Raw genomic sequence first — 21,834 nt, forward strand, 5'->3', positions numbered from 1 at the left:
ATAGTTAACAAGAAAGTTTACTTCCAGCAAAGTATTTGATTTTCTGCAAACTTGTAGTAGGCTTCCTGTTCGGTAAGGGGACAGACCACATTGTTCTTTATTATTATTCAGCTTTAACACGTACTGGTTTACACTTTTTGGAGAAGTTCATCAAATCAACACAAACAATTAACCCAGCGACGAGAGAAATGACTAAGGCTCCAACCACCCCCATGTATTTTGAGGTTGGTCTATCATCAGGGGCACTGATCAGCGTCCGTTGGTACTTGGTTGTATTCTTCCTGTGAACAGTCAAATTATTCTTCCTAATTTCAATCCTCTCTTGAAGCTCTGAAGGGAAAAAAACAGTCAGGGGCATGCTTGTGTAAAATAATATATATATATATATATATATATATATATATATATATATATATATATATATATATATATATGGTCGATATAAATGTGAAGAAAAAATGATATTTAGAAATATTGTCACCATGTGACAAAATATAATCAAAATATAATTTAGTAAGTAAAATAATAGATGTGTAAGAAACGCTTTGTGTTTTTTAAAATATTTTTTTCATTTCTTGTTGTTGATGAAGTCGAAATGATCGTTAAATCTACCCTAAATTTTTAATGGTGCGATCTTTAAAAGTCAATATAAAATTCGCTACGTTGTACATGTATTTCTTGTGAATTCTTTTTATACATAGATTTATGAAGTGTGGTCGTCTATAAATATACAGTCAACTAGAGCAAATCTCGTTGCAAAGCAACGAGTGGGTCTTCCGTTAATGTCGGAAGTAAAGCTGGAAGTTCCTGTAAGAAGCAGAGCTCTTGAACCAATAACAAGAGTAACTAAAATAAGAATATGAAAAAATCGAATTATTCCTGGTACGACTTAACAAAATCTGAATAATTTTAAGTACGACTTAACAAAAACTTTCCTGATTTCAAGAACGACAACAAAAAAAATCCGAATGTGTTTAAGTACGACTTAACAATTATTTTTGGTACGAGTTAACTTTACTTTGAACATTATGGTTTTTTTTAAACCAAGGACGCGGAATCAAAATTTCCGGAAAAATCAATTTTTAAACCCCGATATCTCTTTAATGCATTGTTCGATTTTAAAACGGATTTCAATGTTAGATTCAGCTTGATAAGCTTTATAAAACACATATTCATTTTTGATTTGATCAGAAAATTCATTTTTTCGAAAAAAAAAATTCACTTCCGGTTTCGACCGGAAGTGACGGATTTTTATTTCCAGCCTTATTGCACATGTAAATTGCCAAAATCATAACCACAGAAAATTTCAGGACTCTATCTTAAAGCATTTTTGAGAAATGTCGCGGACAAAATGACTTTTTTTAAAGTTTAAAAATGACGTAACGTCAAAACGGAAGTGACGTTGTTATGGAAACTTTAACACCTTTGAGGCATTATAATTGCACATAATCCCTGAAAGTTTCTTTTAAAGAAGTTGAAAACTTTTTGAGTTATGAAGCCGAAAAGGAGTCAGAAAAAAAAGAAAAAGAAAAAAAATAATAATAACTAGAGCAAAGCTCGTTGCAAAGCAACGAGTGGGTCTTCCTTTAATGTCGAAAGTAAAGCTATATGTTCCTGTTAGAAGCAAAGTTCTTAAACCAATAACAAGATTACCTAAAACGAAAAGAACAAAAATCGAATAATTCTTGGTACGACTTAACAAAATCCGAATGATTCTGAGTACGAATTAACAAAAACCTGTTCGATTTCAAGAACGACTTAACAAAAAAAATCCGAATGTGTTTAAGTACGACTTATCAATTATTTTTTGTACGAGTTAATTTAACTTTGATCCTTACGCTATTTTTTAAACCAAGGACGCGGAATCAAAATTTCCGGAAAAATCAATTTTTAAGCCCCGATATCTCTGTAATGCATCGTCCGATTTTAAAACGGCTTTCAGTGTTAGATTCACCTTAATAAGCTCTACAAAACACATATTCATTTTTGATTTGATCTGAAAATTCATTTTTTCGAAAAATTTGTTTCACTTCCGGTTTCGACCGGAAGTGACTGATTTTCATTTCGAGCCTTATTACAGAGGTAAATCGACCAAATCATAACCATTGAAAATTTCAAGCCTCTATCTTAAAGCGTTTTTGAGAATCGCCGCGGACAAAATGCCTTTTTAAAATTTTTAAAAATGACGTCACGTCAAAACGGAAGTGACGTTGTCAAAAAAACTTTAACATCTTTGAGGGATATTAGTTTCACATTATCTCAGAAAGTTTCATTAAAATCGGTTCGAAACTTTTTGAGTTATAAAGCCGAGAAGGAGTCAGAAAAAAAAAGAAAAAGTATAATAATAATAAAAAGAAACCGAAGAATAACAAGAGGGTCTTCCGTTGAAAACGGAAGACCCTAAAAAGAAACCGAAGAATAACAAGAGGGTCTTCCGTTGGAAACGGAAGACCCTAATAAAAACCTAAAATGTTTATTATTTCTATTTACCTTACCTTATTTCGAATTGTCAAAGGAAGGAGTAGGAAAGAATAATGGTCAAATCAACTAGGACCTACCAAAAACTATTGCAGTTAGTTTTTGGTGATTTACACAGTCGCACAAAATGTTGTATCTCGTTTTGATTCATATATACGGTTTGTTCATCAGAAATTTTAAAAAATCATTTTGTCTAAGGAAGATCTAACATAAAAACTATCTTTGTACAGAAGACAGGCACATTTTTAAAAAAGAAATGGCATCATTACGGAGATACTATGGAATTGCAGCCCTCTCCAAAACAAAACACGCCAGATCAAAATCGAATGTTACTCGAATGCATGTTCTGTAGAAGCACATATTTTCGTTGGGTAAAAATCTCGTTGTTTTAAACAAAATAGAATTTTGTTTGCATTTAATTTCGTCATATAGTAATCTCTAAAATGTATCACGTATCAACTCTGTATTTATTAATACTTTGGTTAAAAAATTGTTATTGATTTAATTTCGTTGATTTATAATGCCAACGAAAATAACGAAATCAAATCCTCAACGAATATCTTTGCTTAACTTTATCAATTAGTAAGTTGTCAGAACAAGTGTTCAAGCCCACTGTATATTATCTGTGCCATGAAATGTGTTCAAACTTACTATGCATGTCAAAACAATACCTATACGTACCCGGGCACCACTTGATCAGTGGTTTGTCAGGTTTATACAGCGGAGGATGCGGCAAATACCAGAAAGTACCTAAAAAATGAAGGAAAAATGAAATTGTCATCATACTAGTACTCGTAGTAATGAAAATGTTTTCATGTATTTTACACACTCATCTGAACATTTTAGATATTGTTTAACCGATAAAATAGATTAAATGGTCTTTAAAAGTCCCTCTCAGCAGTTTTATTTAGTACTTGCGTCTGTAAAACTGATTGTTTAGCAAATTATTTTTCAGCAATATTAATTACCAACATGGCTTATGCATGTAACATGGGTTTATTTTCTACTTTAAGTGTTGAATGTGTAGCCTTAATATCAATTAAGACTTCTGAAAATTTAAAATCGATATCGGGTTATTCAATTATAGAGTTGAATCGTGCTTTCAAGAATGTTTTCAATATTTTTGAAGTGTGTGCTATACAGTTATCTAAATGAAAAAGTGTAATAAAACCAACAGAAACTTAAAGTTTCTTTGGCTAACAGAGTAGTCAATAATAATTCATTTCATGAATACTTTTTTGTGATAAGAGCTTTTAGTCATCACATTGAACTTTATAACAATTCGAATTTGAGAACGAACTCAAACTCTGAGTAAACAACGTCTTTAATGTCCAAAATTCAAAGTTCAAAATGGGCGGAAATTTACATAAAAAATAATGAAATCGGAATTTTCTGGTAATGTGCACATATATTGTGTCCTACATGTATATACAACGTTTTTTCGAAATTCCGTTTTGCGGTTTAAGAGGAGTTGTGTGTACAAAAAGACGGGACTGATGGACTGGCGGACTGACTGCCTAGCGGATTGGTCAAAAACATTATTGATACATTTGCAACTTGTTGCGTGGAGTGTAACTAGAGCGACAGTAATAGATTTAATGCCTCAGTCATGATATTGTAATTGTGTTTAAATTAATAAAAGGCTCTATTAGATACACATTTTGTTCTCCTTTTTTTTCTACAAACATCTTGGAACAAAAAAAATCTAACAAACTGAATAACAAAACACATCAACAGATAACGACAAATCAAGAAAATACATCTAAAAAACTAAATCAGAGGTTTTTATAATGAGGCAACTACACCTGACAATACGGTAAAAGTAGGACTTTTGACTAGATAATAATAAGATTTATTTAGAATATAAAATAAATCAAATTATTATAGCAATATTATATTTTGGCTTGACTCATGATTAGCGCCATAATTTTTGGCGCGTAATGGCATACCATACATGACGTCGTTTTGTTTATATTTGACGTCATCACACTCCTAGCTGTTAAATTCGAGAGGTGGGTGCAATTTTATGTCTTTGCTTTAAAAACGAAATTCCTTTTCAGATTTCTTATTTTTCTTTCAATTTTATTGTAAATATAAATATAAATTATATATCATAATTAAGGAAAGGCAAAATTTATTTTAATAAAAGCATTATTGGCTATTATTTGAAAAAATGTTTAGCCCTACCCTGGGTACATACATATTAATGAATTATCAATATTTTATGAATTCAAATAAAATATTTAATCTTATAGTTTAATATAAATTAAGTTCTTATCAAATTTTATTCTGTTATTTCGAGATTCGATGCAACCGAGGCAGAAATCGCACTCCCTTGAGGAAGGGGGGAGAACGTCAAACGCCAAAAGAAAATTTTCTGGGAAAGCAAGACTACCGGGAGTAAAAAGAAAATGCAAGGCGGTGGACCCGGATAAATCCCAGGAAACTGCGCCGAATCAAGGACGAGCTGGACCAAGTACCCCCACGGACCTGGAGGATGTTGTGTCATCCGTGGCAGAGAGGATGATTCCGGAGTTAAACAAAGCCATAGAAACCATCATATCAAAAAGATTGGACACATCTGAAGGTAGCCACGTCTCCTTTAATCAGTCTGCTACATGTAATAATCAGCATAGTGTACCAAATTTGTCTGATTCAGATGATGTAGTTTGTTTTGATGCAATTTCTCCCTCATGTTCATCACAGTCAATTACAAGTATTCATGATGACATAAGTATGCATGTACCCCAGTCAGTAAAACAAAAGATAATGAATGGGGAATTTATTGAATTGCATACCCTTTTGAATAAGCAAAATGATTTGGAAGCTCAAGAAAATAAGGTCTTATTCATGAATGGGCAATTTACATTGAAACCTACAAATGTAATCAAAATTACAACAATTGATGCTTGGTTGGATGCTTTTTTCATTTTCATGAGTATTTATTTGTCCGCACATATTGATGAAACTCACAGTCTAATCAAATATATAGCAAATGTTAAACTCGGCGCCAGTCGTGTTTCCGGCGGATTGGGTTGGAGAGATTATGACCGCCAGTTCCGTCTGAGGAAAGCTAAAGACAATTCAATATCATGGGGGAAAATTGACCAGGAGTTATGGCTTCTTTACATTACTCCAAATGTGCATTCAGTTTTGAGAAACACTCAAGCAAGTCCAAAATTTTGTTACGAATACAATAACAAAGGTTTCTGTCGTTTACAAAACTGTCAATACCAACATCAATGTTTAAAATGTCAAAACAAACACCCTGCTATCCATTGTTTTGACAAACAATCTTTACAAAAATTTCCCAATTCAAAAAATTTTCAAGCTTCACAATCAGCCTCATCAAATTTTCGTCAGTCAGGCTATAGACACCAATCTAACTCTTTTCGTGGAAAAAACCGGTTCAACTCCAGTTAACGTCAAAAGTATGTGTCCTTATCTAGCAATTTATCCCAATCAATCTGTTGCTTTTGAATTAAGAAATGGTTTTACGTATGGATTTTTTCTACAATATCAAGGTCCGCGAATTTCAACAACCTGTAATAATTTAGTTTCTGTACATGATCATCCTAATGAAGTGAAAGAAAAGATTGACAAAGAAATTTCACTGGGTCGGATAGCAGGTCCCTTTGATACTGAACCATTGTTTAATTTAAGGTTATCACCTATTGGGGTGGTTGCAAAAAAAGATGGTGGTTGGCGTTTAATCCATCATCTTTCACATCCTACTGATTTCAGTGTAAATGATTTTATAGATCCGGAAGCATGTTCTGTACATTATACTTCTTTTGATGAGGTTTTAGAAATGGTTGGGTCATTAGGTAAGGGTGCTGTATTAGGAAAAATGGATGTAAAGTCAGCATTTAGATTGCTACCAGTTCACCCTTCAGATCACCAATTACTTGGTTTTAAATTCAATAACTTTTACTACTATGATATGTGCTTACCAATGGGATGTTCAATTAGTTGTGCCCTGTGGGAAAAATTTGCACATTTTGTTCAGTGGGTAGTTGAAGTGAAAACTGGAGTTCACACTCTGAATCATTACCTAGACGATTTTATATTTGCAGGAGACACCTCTGAAATATGTGAATTGTTGATGTCTTCATTTAGAAAAACATGTTTTGAATTTGGTATTCCCTTAGCGGAAGATAAAACAGAGGGTCCTAAAACTGTTATTACGTTCCTAGGTATTGTTATAGATACAGATAATATGATTATTAGAATTCCTAATGACAAAATACTGACTTTAGAAACAGCAATTTTAGAAATGTTACAAAAAGAAAAGGTTACTCTTGGAAAGTTACAATCACTAGTAGGTTCTCTTAACTTTTGCGCAAAAGCAATTCCATCAGCTAGAGCATTCAATAGAAGATTTTGTGATGCTATGTGCGGAATTAAGCACTCCAGTCATTTCATTAGAGTAACGTCTGGGATGAGATCAGATCTTTGTGTGTGGCTAGATTTTATACACAAGTACAACGGTAGCTTAAATTTCATGAATGCCAATTGGTTATCAAATGACCAACTACATCTTTATACTGATAGCGCAGGCAATCATCAGTTGGGTTGTGGTGTCTACTTCAATGGTCAGTGGGCTTATTTTGAATGGCCCGCCTGCTGGAAAGACCTCGACATTATGTCAGATATAACTTTTTTGGAATTAGTGCCAATTGTTCTTGCAGTTGATTTATTTAAGACTCAATTTTGTGACAAAAAGATTTTATTTCACACCGACAACAAAGCTTTAGTTTCCATTTTAAACAAAAAATCGTCAAAGTCAGTTAGGGTTATGGAATTGATTCGGCCTTTAGTTTTATATTCCATGATTCACAATATCTACTTTAAAGCGTGTCACATTGCTGGTTATAACAATGCTATTGCCGATTCTATTTCACGCAAACAGTGGACCAGATTTCGAGCTCTTGCCCCAAAATCCAGGCCACGCCCGATCCAGATTCCAGAAGATTTTATAGAAATGATCTCGAAGCTGAAATAAAACGCTTAACGCTTAATTCAATAGCACCAAACACAAAAAATTCTTACTCATCTAGTCTTAGAATTTTTGAGCAATTCAGGCTGTTATACGAACTCAATTTAATTTGGCCTCCCCCTGTTTCACACATTTGCAGTTTTATTGCTCATCTATCGCTTAAAGGTTTAGCCCATGCTACTATTTCTTCTTATATATCCGGTATTGGTTTTAAATGCAAACTTGTAGGAGCCTCGGACAACTCTCAAAATTTTTTAGTCAGAAAATTATTGGAAGGAATCAAAAGGTCAAAACATTCAAAAGATTGCAGACTTCCGATTACAAAAAACATTCTCAAAAAACTTATTAATGTAACATCATTAGTATGCTCGTCAAAGTTTGAGACTATCCTTTTTTCATCGGCATTTTCTTTGGCTTATCATGGTTTCCTTCGAGTTGGTGAATTCACTGCTAATTCAAATGGCAAAAATCAAACCATTCGTATAGAACATTTTAGATTTAAAACAAATCACAAATCGGGGGAGGATTACATAGAGTTAAAAATTCCTTTCTCTAAAACTGATCAGTCAGGAAAGGGAGTGTTGATAACGTTGGAGCCAGCAAAAAACTCTATATGTCCTGTATTATGGTTGAAAAAATATCTGTCAATCAGACCAATTGTTAGTGGGCAGCTATTCATGCATTTGAACGGCAGTCCCCTTACAAGATTTCAATTCTGCTCAATATTAAATAAATGTCTAGAAATTGCCGGTCTTCCAAAATCTCGCTACAAATCTCATTCCTTCCGTATTGGGGCGGCTTCAGATAGTTTCTCTTACGGGCATTCAGAATCAGAAATTAAAAAACAAGGTAGATGGAGTTCCAATGCTTTTCAGAATTATATTAGACTTCAGTAACGTCTAGAGTCATTTCTAATATTTTTATATAGATAGTGGAAAAGTTGTTTGGATCGTTGGTTCATCGATTATTAAATGGGCATTCTTCTACGCCAAAAACTCCATAGATGGTGTGAATTTGGGATTAGAAAGACATAACTACAGTTTGTTTTGGCAAGGTAAAGGAGGAATGAATTGGTTCGACATTATTCCAAAAATAAAGCTATTATTAAGGTATGAATCTCCTCCAGAAATCTTAGTTATTCACTGTGGTGCTAATGATATAGGCAAAATCCCATTACTACGTTTTCGGGCAATTATGCAATCTACAATTACAGAATTGAATCAAATTCTTCCCAATACAACTATAGGGTGGTCAAATATGCTGCCAAGGATATCCTGGCGTTTCAGCTCCGACGTTAAATCTCAAAATCTTGCTGCCATTAGACTTAACAATTTTATGAATCGCTTAGTCTCGGTAAATGGTGGTTTCTTTATTAAATACCCAGAAATCACGTGGCATGCAAAAGAGATGTTTCGTAGTGATGGTGTTCATCTGTCAAACATTGGTAATTGTGTATTCCTATTTAACTTACAAAGGGCTTTGCAACAAGTGGGTTTTCCGGAAAAAATATATTAACTAGTTTGACTTTGCTTGTGGCCACACCTACATAAGTATATATACATGTACAGTATGTTGAGCGTCTCTCATTCCACCAAACTTTGTTGGCGGTGGTTGTCTTTTCAATAGACAACCATTTGGCGCTTATTCGAGACGCGTTTTATCTAATTTACATAGCTTACAACTTCTGCTGAGTATCTGCTCACCCAGTACCAGTATGAATGTTGTCATAGTTTATAAGTATTATAAAACTTCTATAAGGATAAGGTTATAAGGATAAGGTTTATAAGGTTATAAGGATAATGTTTATAAGGTTATAAGGATATAAGGGTATAAGGATAAGGATTATAAGGGTCAATATGTTATAAGGATAAGGATATATGTTGCAACATTGTATACAAAAGTACATGTGAATTTTATATAGATTATATTATGTAGGTCGTGGCCATAATCGCCAAAATATATAGAATAAAACAATTGATGAACTTTACGCTTGTCTTCATTGTCTATAATAATAAGATTTATTTAGAATATAAAATAAATCAAATTATTATAGCAATATTATATTTTGGCTTGACTCATGATTAGCGCCATAATTTTTGGCGCGTAATGGCATACCATACATGACGTCGTTTTGTTTATATTTGACGTCATCACACTCCTAGCTGTTAAATTCGAGAGGTGGGTGCAATTTTATCCCACCCTCCCTAACCCCATTCTTAATAGTAGTTATATGTATATCTTGATATGAAATTATTCATAATATTGAAACTGTTATTTAATGTTACATATAACTGTATCAATTATGTCATGCGCTCATTTTCTGCCGTAGTTTTAATGCTATTTTCAGATAGCCAGGACGATGAAAGCAGCAGTTAAAGTGTGAATCAGTGAGTGACTTTGTGCAGAGACTTGGAGTGATTAGTGAGTGGCATTTTGAAGAGACTTGCTGCTCATCTTTGAATAACAATAGTTTATTTCGTCACGACCTACATGTCATAATGAGGTAGCGCTTATTCGAGACGCGTTTTATCTAATTTACATAGCTTACAACTTCTGCTGAGTATCTGCTCACCCAGTACCAGTATGAATGTTGTCACAGTTTATAAGTATTATAAAACTTCTATAAGGATAAGGTTATAAGGATAAGGTTTATAAGGTTATAAGGATAATGTTTATAAGGTTATAAGGATATAAGGGTATAAGGATAAGGATTATAAGGGTCAATATGTTATAAGGATAAGGATATATGTTGCAACATTGTATACAAAAGTACATGTGAATTTTATATAGATTATATTATGTAGGTCGTGGCCATAATCGCCAAAATATATAGAATAAAACAATTGATGAACTTTACGCTTGTCTTCATTGTCTATAATAATTAATTTATCCAGCAATTTTACACCTGTCATTTGTCTAGATAGGTAACAAAGGAGTTACCATATGATGAAAACATATTTATTGCCTGTTTCGAAACTTCATAGTTCATTTTTCCCTTTACTTAAAACTGCTTTCTGAAAAAGTAGTTTTGTGTCAAACCGTTTGATACGAACTTGAGCGCTGATTAGTCAATTGTAGTCTAATAGTCATATTTGTTAAATCGTACCAATGCATATAAATTGAGATCTTGAACTTAGAACAAAGTCAATATTTCGGAAAGTGTTAGCATTTTTCTATGTAAAGTTCAGGATGCTTCAAGAAAAGTTCCAGCACAAACGCAGAAGGTTATCTGAATTTGTAATGCAGAAATAAAAATGTTTTTAAAAAAAATGAGATTCAGGACAAAAAATTGTAAGCACATGCACGTTACCTTAATTGTATTGTTTAAGTTAAATATTTTGTGCTTTGTATAAGAGTAAAAAGTACCTACTAGTATGATTTATTTCCGGGATTCCAGGGTAAAACTTCTCCAACGAACAATTTTCTCGGGGCCTATATTTGTATGTTGCAAAGTACGTGTCATTTTGAAATACAGCAAAGTATGTTGATGGGGTGTTGGATTCAGAAGAAAAGCACAAAACGTGATTACCATCGTTATAAATCAGACTTCTGTTCGAAGTCATCATGCAGTCTGTTTTCTCTATAAAATAAAAACACACTCTTTAAAACCATCGAAATCAACGAGTGAGATCAATGTACTTAACTGGGCTCTGCCTCTGATAATCTCTACCTGAACGCACAGGGGCCAAGCCCGTTTTAGCATTCATTTCAATGTAACCATAAATAAAGAAAGAGGTCGAACTCTGACCCCAATAAAAAACTACCAGCTCGCTTCAAACAGTAATTCCATTTATCAACCCTGGATTGATAAAGGGGAAATATAAGTATCCTATATGCAATATTTTGAAGAAAAAAAACTCAAATAAAGAGTCAGTATTTTTTTCATTAATTAGTAAAATTCCAAATTCAAGTAATCTCTGGTATGTGTACAATCCATCCAGATTGCAAAACAACAACTGTCTTTCTTGAAAACTGTAGGAGAAGTTATCTATACAATAGTGGTACCTATTCGGAAGCTGCCAGCCCGCCTGCCATTTTCACCATTTCAATTACCGTTTTTTAACTTTAGAAAACATACTACAAACATGTTTTAACAGGTAAGATTTACTCAAATTTTACAAAAGACAAGGCTATTTATTTGATAATGTAATACACATTTAACATTGAAAATTGACATTTATTGAAACACCAGTTGCGTTAAAGATGTATATTTATTCATTTCTTTAAACAATATTTTTGAATTTTACGTAGACTGTAAAATAGAATTCAGGGCTGCGTTTTGCAAAAGAACGCACGACTTACGAATAATCAATGAATTATTCTTATGGCTGGAAAATATAATTATGGGAATTGAAATATTTGTAAACAAATGGTTTTATGTCAATTTTGTTCTCTAAAGATCATTTTACGAGACTGTAAGTATTTACGACTTTGTCATAAGTTCTTTTGTAAAATGCAGCCCAGGACGATAGAGGTTTTTTTTAGCCATTGATGTTGTGTCTATTTAGTGCGGTATTCCGGATAATTTTCAAACCCCCCCCCCCATATTTATTTGTTTCTACGCTTTCTTTTTTTATTTGTGTCCCAGTGCAACCTCTCGGGCCGTTCCGGCAGAGCTCGAAAAAACACTTCGAATGTATTACCAATTTTAGAATTTTTAACAAAATTTCCATCAATTTAGGTACCTGCTGTACAGCCTTCTTTCTTCTGTGGTTGATATATAGGATATATTATTGAATTTAATGTAGTTTAGCCCATAACTCAACAGATTGTAAAATATGTTGTATTTTTATAAAGGTTAATAGCGAGCGCAGCTCGCCGGCGCACAGCACAAGCGCGAAGTGAGCTCTACCGGCAAGGCGTGTATGAATAGAATTCAACGGATTTTTTGGGCTTCAGTTACTCAGACCAGTAATGTTCTGTTTTTATCGGACCAGCAGTTTTCTGTAAATATTGAACAAGATAAAAATTAAGACTATGTAGTGAGTATATGCATTGTAAATATACTGCTGACACAACGTAATTCCATTACATAATACTAACGGTGTTATCGTCATTCCAAAAATGCTTGTCGTTCTCACCTTCTCGCGAGAGTCAAAGTAAAACTTTTGAGAAACAGAAAAAATGTGTAATTTCAAGAACATCATGCTTTTTAAGTAAATAAAACAGTATATTTTACGTAGTTTTTTTTTTCAGGGTAGTTTTTAAAGAGACTTGACCGACGTGAATTTTGACGTCACAATAAGGGGAAATTACTCTAACTAGTTATTGTAAATCTGCTGAAATATAAATACCTAAAAAATCTTTTTAAAATCTTGCAGAGCTAACGAATTGGGACATTTCTTCACAGATAGGAAACAGGTGTAACTTGTTCTCATTTGGATGAATGCTCAAATTTATTTTATTCACTATATTTACGGTAATTTCCAGGAACGTTTTTAAAAGGGGGTTTGGCAGCTTCATTCAAAAAATCTTCACAAGCAACTAGAAAACTAAATAATTCTCAAAATTAGGAAAATTCTAATCCGGTGTGAGGAATGGGGAGTGCGTACTATGCCTTTTAGCTCTTTAGCTGCTAAATGGTATCTTTATTTTCACTTTCATGTAGCATTTTTTTTAATACGTAAATTAAAAAAAATTAATTTTTTCTAAACGGGGGGGGGGGGGCTCTATGTTAATTCAATTTTTTTTGTAAGTTTAAGAAAAATGTCTGCTGCAAGAAATGAGGAAATAAACTGCAATGAACATTATGTAAAAATCTTTATTATTCAGCAACATTGTATTTGAGATAAATTCTACTTATAAATAAATAAAAAATCTTATAAATTATGAATAATGAAAATTTACTGAAAAAATAAGTTATGTTTTATTTTTTTTTTTTGCACTCAAATTCATTTACGTTGGGTTGCTACTTTTATTTTTATTGATTTTATCATAATTCATTATTTGAACACTTGTTGCGCTCGCCCCAACGATCGCAACGTAAAACATATTAAAAGGGGGAGGGGGTGTTATGGACGCCTACGTTAAATACATTCGATGTGTTTTCCGAGCTCTGCCGGAAAGGCCCGAGAAGTTACGAGAGATATCTGCCCATGCACGGAAGCCCATTTTACTGCTTGTGTTTTCTGTTTTGGCCAGATCTACAACCTCACAATATAAGTTTAATTAATTGCATTTATGTTTTCATAGAGAAAAATTGGTTTCTTTAAGTATGTTATATGCTATTCTGTTCTTTGTATTTTTGGATAAAGCAGCTGATCATAGAGCAAATTTTGTTTTTAAAAACATAAAATACAGACTTAAACAAACAAATATAAAATATTCTAATCAAGTATTTTACCCACTGCCAATTCATGAAATAGAATGGAACACATAATTTAAAACGTTTCTGATATCAGCTATTATACAAATAAGAATTCAATCTTGATATTCTTATTTATGGTAGTCAAATTTGATTCGTATATATTAAACTCCTTTGTTGTAGTTTTAATTGTTGTTGTTGTTTACACTTTTGTTGGAATCCTGCCTAGAGTTTTAATTAACATGTCGGTAAAAAAGTTGATTTAGAGAAAACGTTCATACCATCTTTGTAGCTCTTGCAAAGAAAGGATTTCTGCTTGTCACAGTTTTCTGCTTGAAATTTTCCAGTGAAGAAGTTATAAAATATGCACAAAATATCCTCTCTTGGTTGCAGCTGGCCTAGGAACGGGTCCATGTATAATGGCTTACACTGATAGTCCATGATCTCATTGGAGGAGGTCCGCTGAAATGTTCCCAACCATATTCCTAGATTAGATCTAAGATGAAAAAAGACACTCACTTTTAGAGGAGACAAAGATTATGAATTTTCAGTTGTGTTTTTATTTTAAGATTTGTAATATATAAAACACCAAAGAACTAAAAGTACTGAAAAGCGGTTATGAAGCTTATTTTCAAGTTGTTTGGGATACATCCATTGAAATTTCATTTCAAAGATTTTGTATCCTTAAGTTTTAATCATGAGGTAATATGATTAGCCCGGTAGGATGCATATCTGCTTTCTACTTAAATGCTATCCAACATTTTCGTATGTTTCTTGTATTTAATTAATATTTTAAGGTCAAGATTCTTTAAATCGATATGTTTAATTCAGGGGAAAGGTCAATTAGTTTTGGTGAAAAAAAATGTGCGTAGTATTCTAATGTAATTTATATATATATATATATATATATATATATATATATATATATATATATATATATATATATATATATATATATATATATATATATATACACACAGTCAAACTTCGTTATCTCGAACTAGATGGGACTGTTTAAAAACTTCTAGATATCTGAGTATTCGATATATAGTTAAAAAGAGAAGTTGTTGGGACTAACAAATTATTTCGACATATCCATTGCATTTGAGATAACGGTCTTCGATATATCGAAGTTAACAAGATTTCATATCTTAATCTACCATTCCCGAAGATGCATCCAGATAAGATTTAGCCTCTGGTGAGATAAATTTTAAGAAAAAGATTTTTCACTATATACTCCGGTGTAAAAATTCTTGGCCCTACCCTACCACGTTGGATCGTGATTTGAACAAATGAAGTTACATACCTAGGAATGCTTCCACGCACGTTTCAACATTCCTGGTCGAATGGTTTTTGAGAGAAAGATTTTTCTCTATATACTCTGATGTTTTCTATACACACTGTATTCTTACGTAAAAATTTCAACCTACTTTCTTGCCCCAACATAGCCCCAGAGGATCATGCTTTGAAAAATCTTGAATCTACCTGAGTATGCTTCCACACATGTTTCATCTTTTCTGGTCAAATGGTTTTTGAAATGAAGATTTTTAAAGACTCTATTCCTATGTAAAAATTGAACCCCTTATTGTGGCCCGTACTTTCTTCCGAGGATCATGATTTGAACACTAATGAATCACCCTACCATATAATACCTGAGGATGCTTCCTCATCAGTTTTAGCTTTTCTGTTAAAAAAGAGCTAAAACAAAAAATCTTGCTTTCGATGACGAACGGAACTTAGCACTACACAGCCGCTTGAGATACAGGTTGAATACAGTTAAACGACAATTTGAGAGGATCGGAACGATACACATTGCATACATGTAGATACACATATATAATAAGCACAAACATTGCAATAACTGTCAAATTGACATATACCTGCCTATAGTGAATAATATAGATAGATATATATATATATATATATATATATATATATATATATATATATATATATATATATATATATATATATATATATATATATATATATAAAGCAGAGAGAAATTCGTCGGAAGCAAGATATTTTTGTCTTGCCTAGATGGCCGAGTGGGGAGCGCGGTGGCCGCTCACTGCTAGGAGAATGGGTTCCAGAGGTCGTGAGTTCAAGCCTCGGTCGGGGCGGAAGGTGGAGCTCCAACAAAACGGAATTTGAGAGTTATTGCAATGTTTGTGCTTATTATATATATTGCATCTATGCAATGTGTATCGTTCCGATCCTCTCAAATTGTCGTTTAACTGTACTCCACCTATAATTCAAGTGACTGTGTAGTGCGCAGCTAGCGCGCTATGTTCTGTTCGTCATCGAGAGTAAGATTTTTTGTCTTGCCTAGATGGCCTAGTGGGGAGCGCGGTGGCCGCTCACTGCTAGGAGAATGGGTTCCAGAGGTCGTGAGCTCAAGCCTCCGTCGGGGCGGAAGGTGGAGCTCCAACAAAAGGGAATTTCTCTGTGCTTTATAAATATCTATTATATCATTCACTATGGGCAGGTATATGTCAATTTGAGAGTTATTTCAATGTTTGTGCTTATTATATATAAGCAATGTGTATCGTTCCGATCCTCTCAAATTGTCGTTTAACTGTATTCCACCTGTATATCAAGCGACTGTGTATTGCACGGGCAGCGCGCTAAGTTCTGTTCGTCATCGAAAGTAAGATTTTTTGTTTTGCCTAGATGGCCGAGTGGAGAGAGCAGTGGCCGCTCACTGCTAGGAGAATGGGTTCCAGAGGTCGTGAGTTCAAGCCTCGGTCGGGGTGGAAGGTGGACCTCCAACAAAAGGAAAATACTCTGTTCGTTATATATTTCTATATCATTCACTATGGGCATGTATATGTCAATTTGAGAGTTATTGCAATGTTTGTGCTTATTATATATGTGTGTATCTATGCAATGTTTATCGTTCCGATCCTCTCAAATTGTCGATTAACTGTATTCCACCTATATCTCAAGCGACTGTGTAGTGCGCGCGCGGCCAGCGCGCTAGGTTCCGTACGTCATCGAAAGCCAGATTTTTTGTCTTGCCTAGATGGCCGAGTGAGGAGCGCAGTGGCCGCTAACTGCTAGGAGAATGGGCTGATGTCGTGAGTTCAAGCCTCGGTCGGGGCGGAAGGTGGAGCTCCAACAAAAGGAAAATACTCTGTGCTTTATATATATCTATATCATTCACTATGGGCAGGTATATGTCAATTTAAGAGTTTTTGCAATGTTTGTGCTAATTATATATAAGCAATGTGTATCGTTCCGATCCTCTCAGATTGTCGATTAACTGTATTCCACCTGTATCTCAAGCAACTGTGTAGTGCGCGGCCAGCGCGCTAAGTTCCGTACGTCATCGAAAGCAAGATTTTTTGTCTTGCCTAGATGGCCGAGTGAGGAGCTCAGTGGCCGCTAACTGCTAGGAGAATGGGCTGATGTCGTGAGTTCAAGCCTCGGTCGGGGCGGAAGGTGGAGCTCCAACAAAAGGGAATTTCTCTGTGCTTTATATATTTATTTTTTATTCATTATGGGCAGGTATATGTCAATTTGACAGTTATTGCAATGTTTGTGCTTTTTATATATATTGCATCTATGCAATGTGTATCGTTCCGATCCTCTCAAATTGTCGTATAACTGTATTCCACCTGTATCTCAAGCGACTGTGTAGTGCGCGGCCAGTGCGCTAGGTTCCGTTCGTAATCTAAAACAAGATTTTTTGTCTTGCCTAGATGGCCGAGTGGGGAGCGCGGTGGCCGCTTACTGCTGGGAGAATGGGTTCCAGAGGTCGTAAGGTCAAGCCTCGGTCGGGGCGGAAGGTGAAGCTCCAACAAAAGGGAATTTTTCTGTGCGTTATATATTTCTATATCATTCACTATAGGCAGGTATATGTCAATTTGACAGTTATTGCAATGTTTGTGCTTAATATATATGTGTGTATGTATGCAATGTGTATCGTTCCGATCCCCTCAAATTGTCGTGTAACTGTATTCCACCTATATCTCAAGTGACTATGTAGTGCACGGCCAGCGCGCTAGGTTCCGTACGTCATCGAAAGCAAGATTTTTTGTCTTTCCTAGATGGCCTAGTGGGGAGCGCGGTGGCCGCTCACTGCTAGGAGAATGGGTTCCAGAGGTCGTGAGTTCAAGCCTCGGTCGGGGCGGAGGCGGAGCTCCAACAAAAGGGAATTTCTCTGAGATTTATATATTGGACATAATTACAAATACATTCAGTTCATCTTCCTCGACTGTAAAAGTACAGAAAAAATATTATAAACTGATGTTTACCAATTTAGGAAGAGGGCATTATGGGCACAACGACAGATGCAATAAGTTAATCTCCCTCGACTGTGAAAACACGGAAGAAAATATTATAAAAATTTTCTAAATGATTATATATGCATTGCTGATTCAGTGGTCAAGTATTTCACAGTTTAGGTAGAGAGCTTCATGAACTATGAATGCTGTATACCAAATTGGTTTAGATAACCATGGTAGTTTTGTGAAGAAGCTGAGTTTTGATGTTAACGCACGACAACGGACGAAAAAGGATCGCAATAGGTCACATAAGTTATTCAAATGATCTATCAAAAGGACGTACCCATTTATAAGTGTCGTGGCTCTTTCAAATAGTTTTGTTATCAAATGACTGAATATGACTTCGAAGGTATGTAAATCTGAATCCAGTTGTACCAGCATTTTCTTTTCCGCCTCACAGATTTTGTAAGCAGTGTGCCAAGTGACATTTGTAAAATAAAGACGGTATCCACACATCACATCTGGTTCTAAAGAGGAAGAAAGGGAGAAAAATGAGTGAATGCGAAACGTACATATGTATACAGATAGAAAGACAGACAGACAAACACACGTGTTATTATAGGAAACATATGTTGCTCAAAACAAGAAATGTTTGAATAATGAAAAATTAAGTATAAAAAATGATAGGTTTGAATTTTGAAGTTTCAAAATATTTCATCGATTTACTGGTTGAGTGAGAATTATAAACACCATTAGTAAATTGTGCATATTAATGGCAATATGGTCAACAACTTTGCTTCAGATATTTTCATATTCTTTTTTGAACATGGTAGTGTAAATATAAAGCGTCTGATATTGATTAATCAATTTAACACTTATTTATTTGTATCGAATGAGCACTGTTTTCATTCAATCTGTGTTTAATACATGTAATTAACGGTGCTGCCAATTACGGTCACCTGAGTCCCTTAGGTGACATTTGCAATTTGTATTCTTGTAGTCCACAGTGCGTCGTGCATCGTTTGTTCATATAAGATTTTTACATTTTTAACTTCTTTTAAACTGCAAGGGCAATTATCATCATTGTTGGCTTAAAGCATCTCTAGGATAAGAGGAATATAAATTGTGAAATATATGACCATGACACCCCTGGGTCCTCGTTAGCGGTGCCAAATAAACACAAAAGGGCCATAGGGTACGGTATACCAATGTCATAATAGAAAACAATGTAAAAATAATCTAGAGAAAAGCATAAAACGGACGAGCAGCTAATGTAAATTAATGAAAATATTATATAATAAAAGGAAGGAAAATAAATTACCTTCTCCTTGAAACGTAAGAATTATTGACAGGTTTACTATCAACGTCAAAACACAGAAGGCCATCATCTATCCGAAACAAAACAAAAACCAAAAATGATTCATTTCTTTGTCCACACCAGATTTTCAGTGAATAACCATCAAAAAAGGAAAACACAAGAGGCCCATGGGCAGCATCGCAAACATGAACAGATCCTTGTAATATTCTATTTCGTAGCATATGCTATTTATATTTTTAATCTTTGAATCCATTTCCTCGGTTCCAATACTGGTCCGGGGTTTATGGTTGGCTTTAACAATTAAGAATCTACACTATTTAAGGATCATTGAATGGTATTCTCACAAACTGTAGCAGTGTAGTTCTTGCGAAGACGATTCTAATCATTTTATCTATATCTTTCTATGTTAAATTTTGAACCCCTTTTGGGGCCAAAGTAATAGTCTAATGGTAACAGCTTTATAAATATAGAATCGACATCATTTAAGGAAGTTGGCATTGATAGTAATATAATAAACTGAAGCATTAGAGTTCTGATGAAGACGATTTTTAAACATTTTCCCTCTAAATTTTTATCTTAAACTTTGAACCCCTTCTGGGGCCCCACTATTATTCTTGGTTCACGGCTTTCACAATTTTCAAATTGTATAATTAGAGGATACTTGCATAGTAATCTCACACACTGTAGCATTGTAGTTCTTTAAAGGAAAACATTTTGCCTATATATTTCTATGTAAAACTTTAAACTCTTTTTTAGGCCCTAGAGTTAGTCCGAGGGTCATGGCTTTTACAATTTAGAATCTTCACTATATATTCAAAATTTGTGTAAATATTGGCATTTCTGGTGCAGTGGTTCTTAAGAGAAGATTTTCAAAAACATACACCCTATTTTTACTGTTTCGTTAATATCTACCGTTTAAAATGGGTTTCAAAAAGGGTTTTAAAAGCGTTTTAAAAGGGTTTTATTTTAACAATTTAGAATTCCCTTTCCATAAGGATGCATTGTACAATGTACCAAGTTTGGTTGAATTGGCCCAATGGTTTTTAAAGAATTCAAAAATGTTGAAAGTTTACAGACGGACAAATAGACAGAACGTCAAAGGGAAGGACACCATGTGATCAGAAACACTCACTTAGCTTGAACCATCGGTTCAGGTGAACTAAATTCATGACTCTTTATAAAGAATCATCCTAGAACAAAATAACACATTTTCTGAAAATATAATTATCCTTTTCCAAAGTTTTTAAATAAAAGCTTGAAGTACAGTTACTACAAACTAAGTGTTACAGTCCATAAGCATGATTTAAGGTCTTTTTTTAATTAAAAATGAAAAAAAAACTTTTTAAATAAAAGAATGAAAATGGTTTTACCAAAGGCTTACCTTAGAGTCCATGATAATGTTTTCAAGACACAAGATAAATGGTTGTACATCAAGTGTTTCAAAGTATCTGTCCCATTATTATTTTCGCCCTCGTGTTATATAATGAATATTGATTTAATTTAACGTGCTTCAATGCCATATGTCTCTATAAATAATCAATATTCAAAATTGTAAAAAACAACTGAGTGCACTGTTATTAATAATACTGCTCTTCTTCTACTGCAGTATTTCTCTGATTAAAATAAAGATTTCTCTTCCCTTAAAGCAATATGAGCTGTATTTTTTAGAATTTTATTTTGGTTAAAAAATCTGTTAGAATGATAAGTCTGCATGTCATTTAAACTTTTATGATAAATAAGAATTGAAAAAAATCATTAATTTTTGTCAGAAGAATGATTTCTCTTCTAAGGAATATATAAAAAATCATTTTTGTACAGGATGACAATAATTCAATTTTGCTTCATCTAAGTCCTCTCAACGGCTTTTCCAACTAAAATAATGCTAACAGAAATTTAAAAGCCATGATATTTTTTGTCATTTAAGCAGAAAAAAACATTTTCGTAAGAAAAAAATATTCAACATGACAATTTCTCATATATTTTTTAATTATTTACACTTTTACATTGTTTTTACATAGACTTCAACAAACAATATTAAAAGTATTTCAAAATTCATTATGTCTTTTGATTCTCCATGCAGTATCTAGAAAACTGATTAAAATATAGAATGCTTTCAAAATCATTGCGCTAACGAAAGTTTTAGAAAGTTTATTACATTGTATTTTAATTTGCTATTATTTGTAATACACGTACTTTATTCACAGAAATTTATTTTGATACATTTTGCAATACGTATTGAACTTATTTTTGTCTTATGTACTCTGACTTTAAACATAACGGTTTACTGTGGTTTCATTAATATTCAAGGGTATCAATTTTCGTGGATAAAGTAAAAATCACAGTTTCAAGGATATGTAAATTCATGGCCTTTGACCCTATCAATAGAAAATGTTAATAGAAATTGCACTTCAATGAACATTAAATTTCGTGGATCATCTTAACAACGATATCTACGAAAATTGGTTTTCAACGAATATTGATGTAACCACAGTAGTTAACTAGTTTT

The 21,834-nt window shown here is 33.6% G+C and overlaps 2 protein-coding genes across 3 annotated transcripts; one reads left to right on the forward strand and one right to left on the reverse strand.

Annotated features, from left to right (window-relative positions):
- Window positions 1-91: 91 nt before the first annotated feature.
- On the reverse strand, window positions 92-19,395 carry LOC128182802 (uncharacterized). The gene is made up of 6 exons (XM_052851555.1): window positions 19,332-19,395; window positions 18,354-18,537; window positions 14,063-14,277; window positions 10,848-11,057; window positions 3,160-3,228; window positions 92-330 (listed from the first exon to the last, which is right to left on the reverse strand). Exons 1-6 carry the CDS (start codon window positions 19,393-19,395, stop codon window positions 104-106), a joined length of 969 nt encoding a protein of 322 aa, XP_052707515.1. The 3' UTR covers window positions 92-103.
- Window positions 4,394-9,494, forward strand: LOC128182801 (uncharacterized). Of its 2 annotated transcripts, none has more exons than XM_052851553.1 (2): window positions 4,394-4,490; window positions 4,781-9,494. In XM_052851553.1, exon 2 carries the CDS (start codon window positions 4,786-4,788, stop codon window positions 5,899-5,901), a length of 1,116 nt encoding a protein of 371 aa, XP_052707513.1. In that variant the 5' UTR covers window positions 4,394-4,490; window positions 4,781-4,785; the 3' UTR covers window positions 5,902-9,494. The 2 variants fall into 2 exon arrangements, with proteins under 2 accessions (XP_052707513.1, XP_052707514.1); XM_052851554.1 differs by lacking the exon at window positions 4,394-4,490 and having other exon boundaries at window positions 4,672-5,065; window positions 8,406-9,494.
- Window positions 19,396-21,834: the final 2,439 nt, after the last annotated feature.

The sequence above is a fragment of the Crassostrea angulata genome, chromosome 5 (genome assembly GCF_025612915.1).
Source record: "Crassostrea angulata isolate pt1a10 chromosome 5, ASM2561291v2, whole genome shotgun sequence".
NCBI lineage: Eukaryota > Metazoa > Mollusca > Bivalvia > Ostreida > Ostreidae > Magallana > Magallana angulata.

What these genes read in the sequence shown, in the direction of transcription:
- LOC128182801 (XM_052851553.1), top strand. Translation starts at nt 4,786, where the DNA reads ATGCAACCGAGGCAGAAATCGCACTCCCTTGAGGAAGGGGGGAGAACG.
- LOC128182802 (XM_052851555.1), bottom strand. Translation starts at nt 19,395, where the DNA reads ATGGCCTTCTGTGTTTTGACGTTGATAGTAAACCTGTCAATAATTCTT. An exon ending in TCTTACGTTTCAAGGAGAAG is followed by an intron (nt 18,538 to 19,331) that starts GTAATTTATTTT and finishes CTTCCTCTTTAG; the next exon opens with AACCAGATGTGATGTGTGGA. An exon ending in ACTGATCAAGTGGTGCCCGG is followed by an intron (nt 331 to 3,159) that starts GTACGTATAGGT and finishes TTTTCCCTTCAG; the next exon opens with AGCTTCAAGAGAGGATTGAA.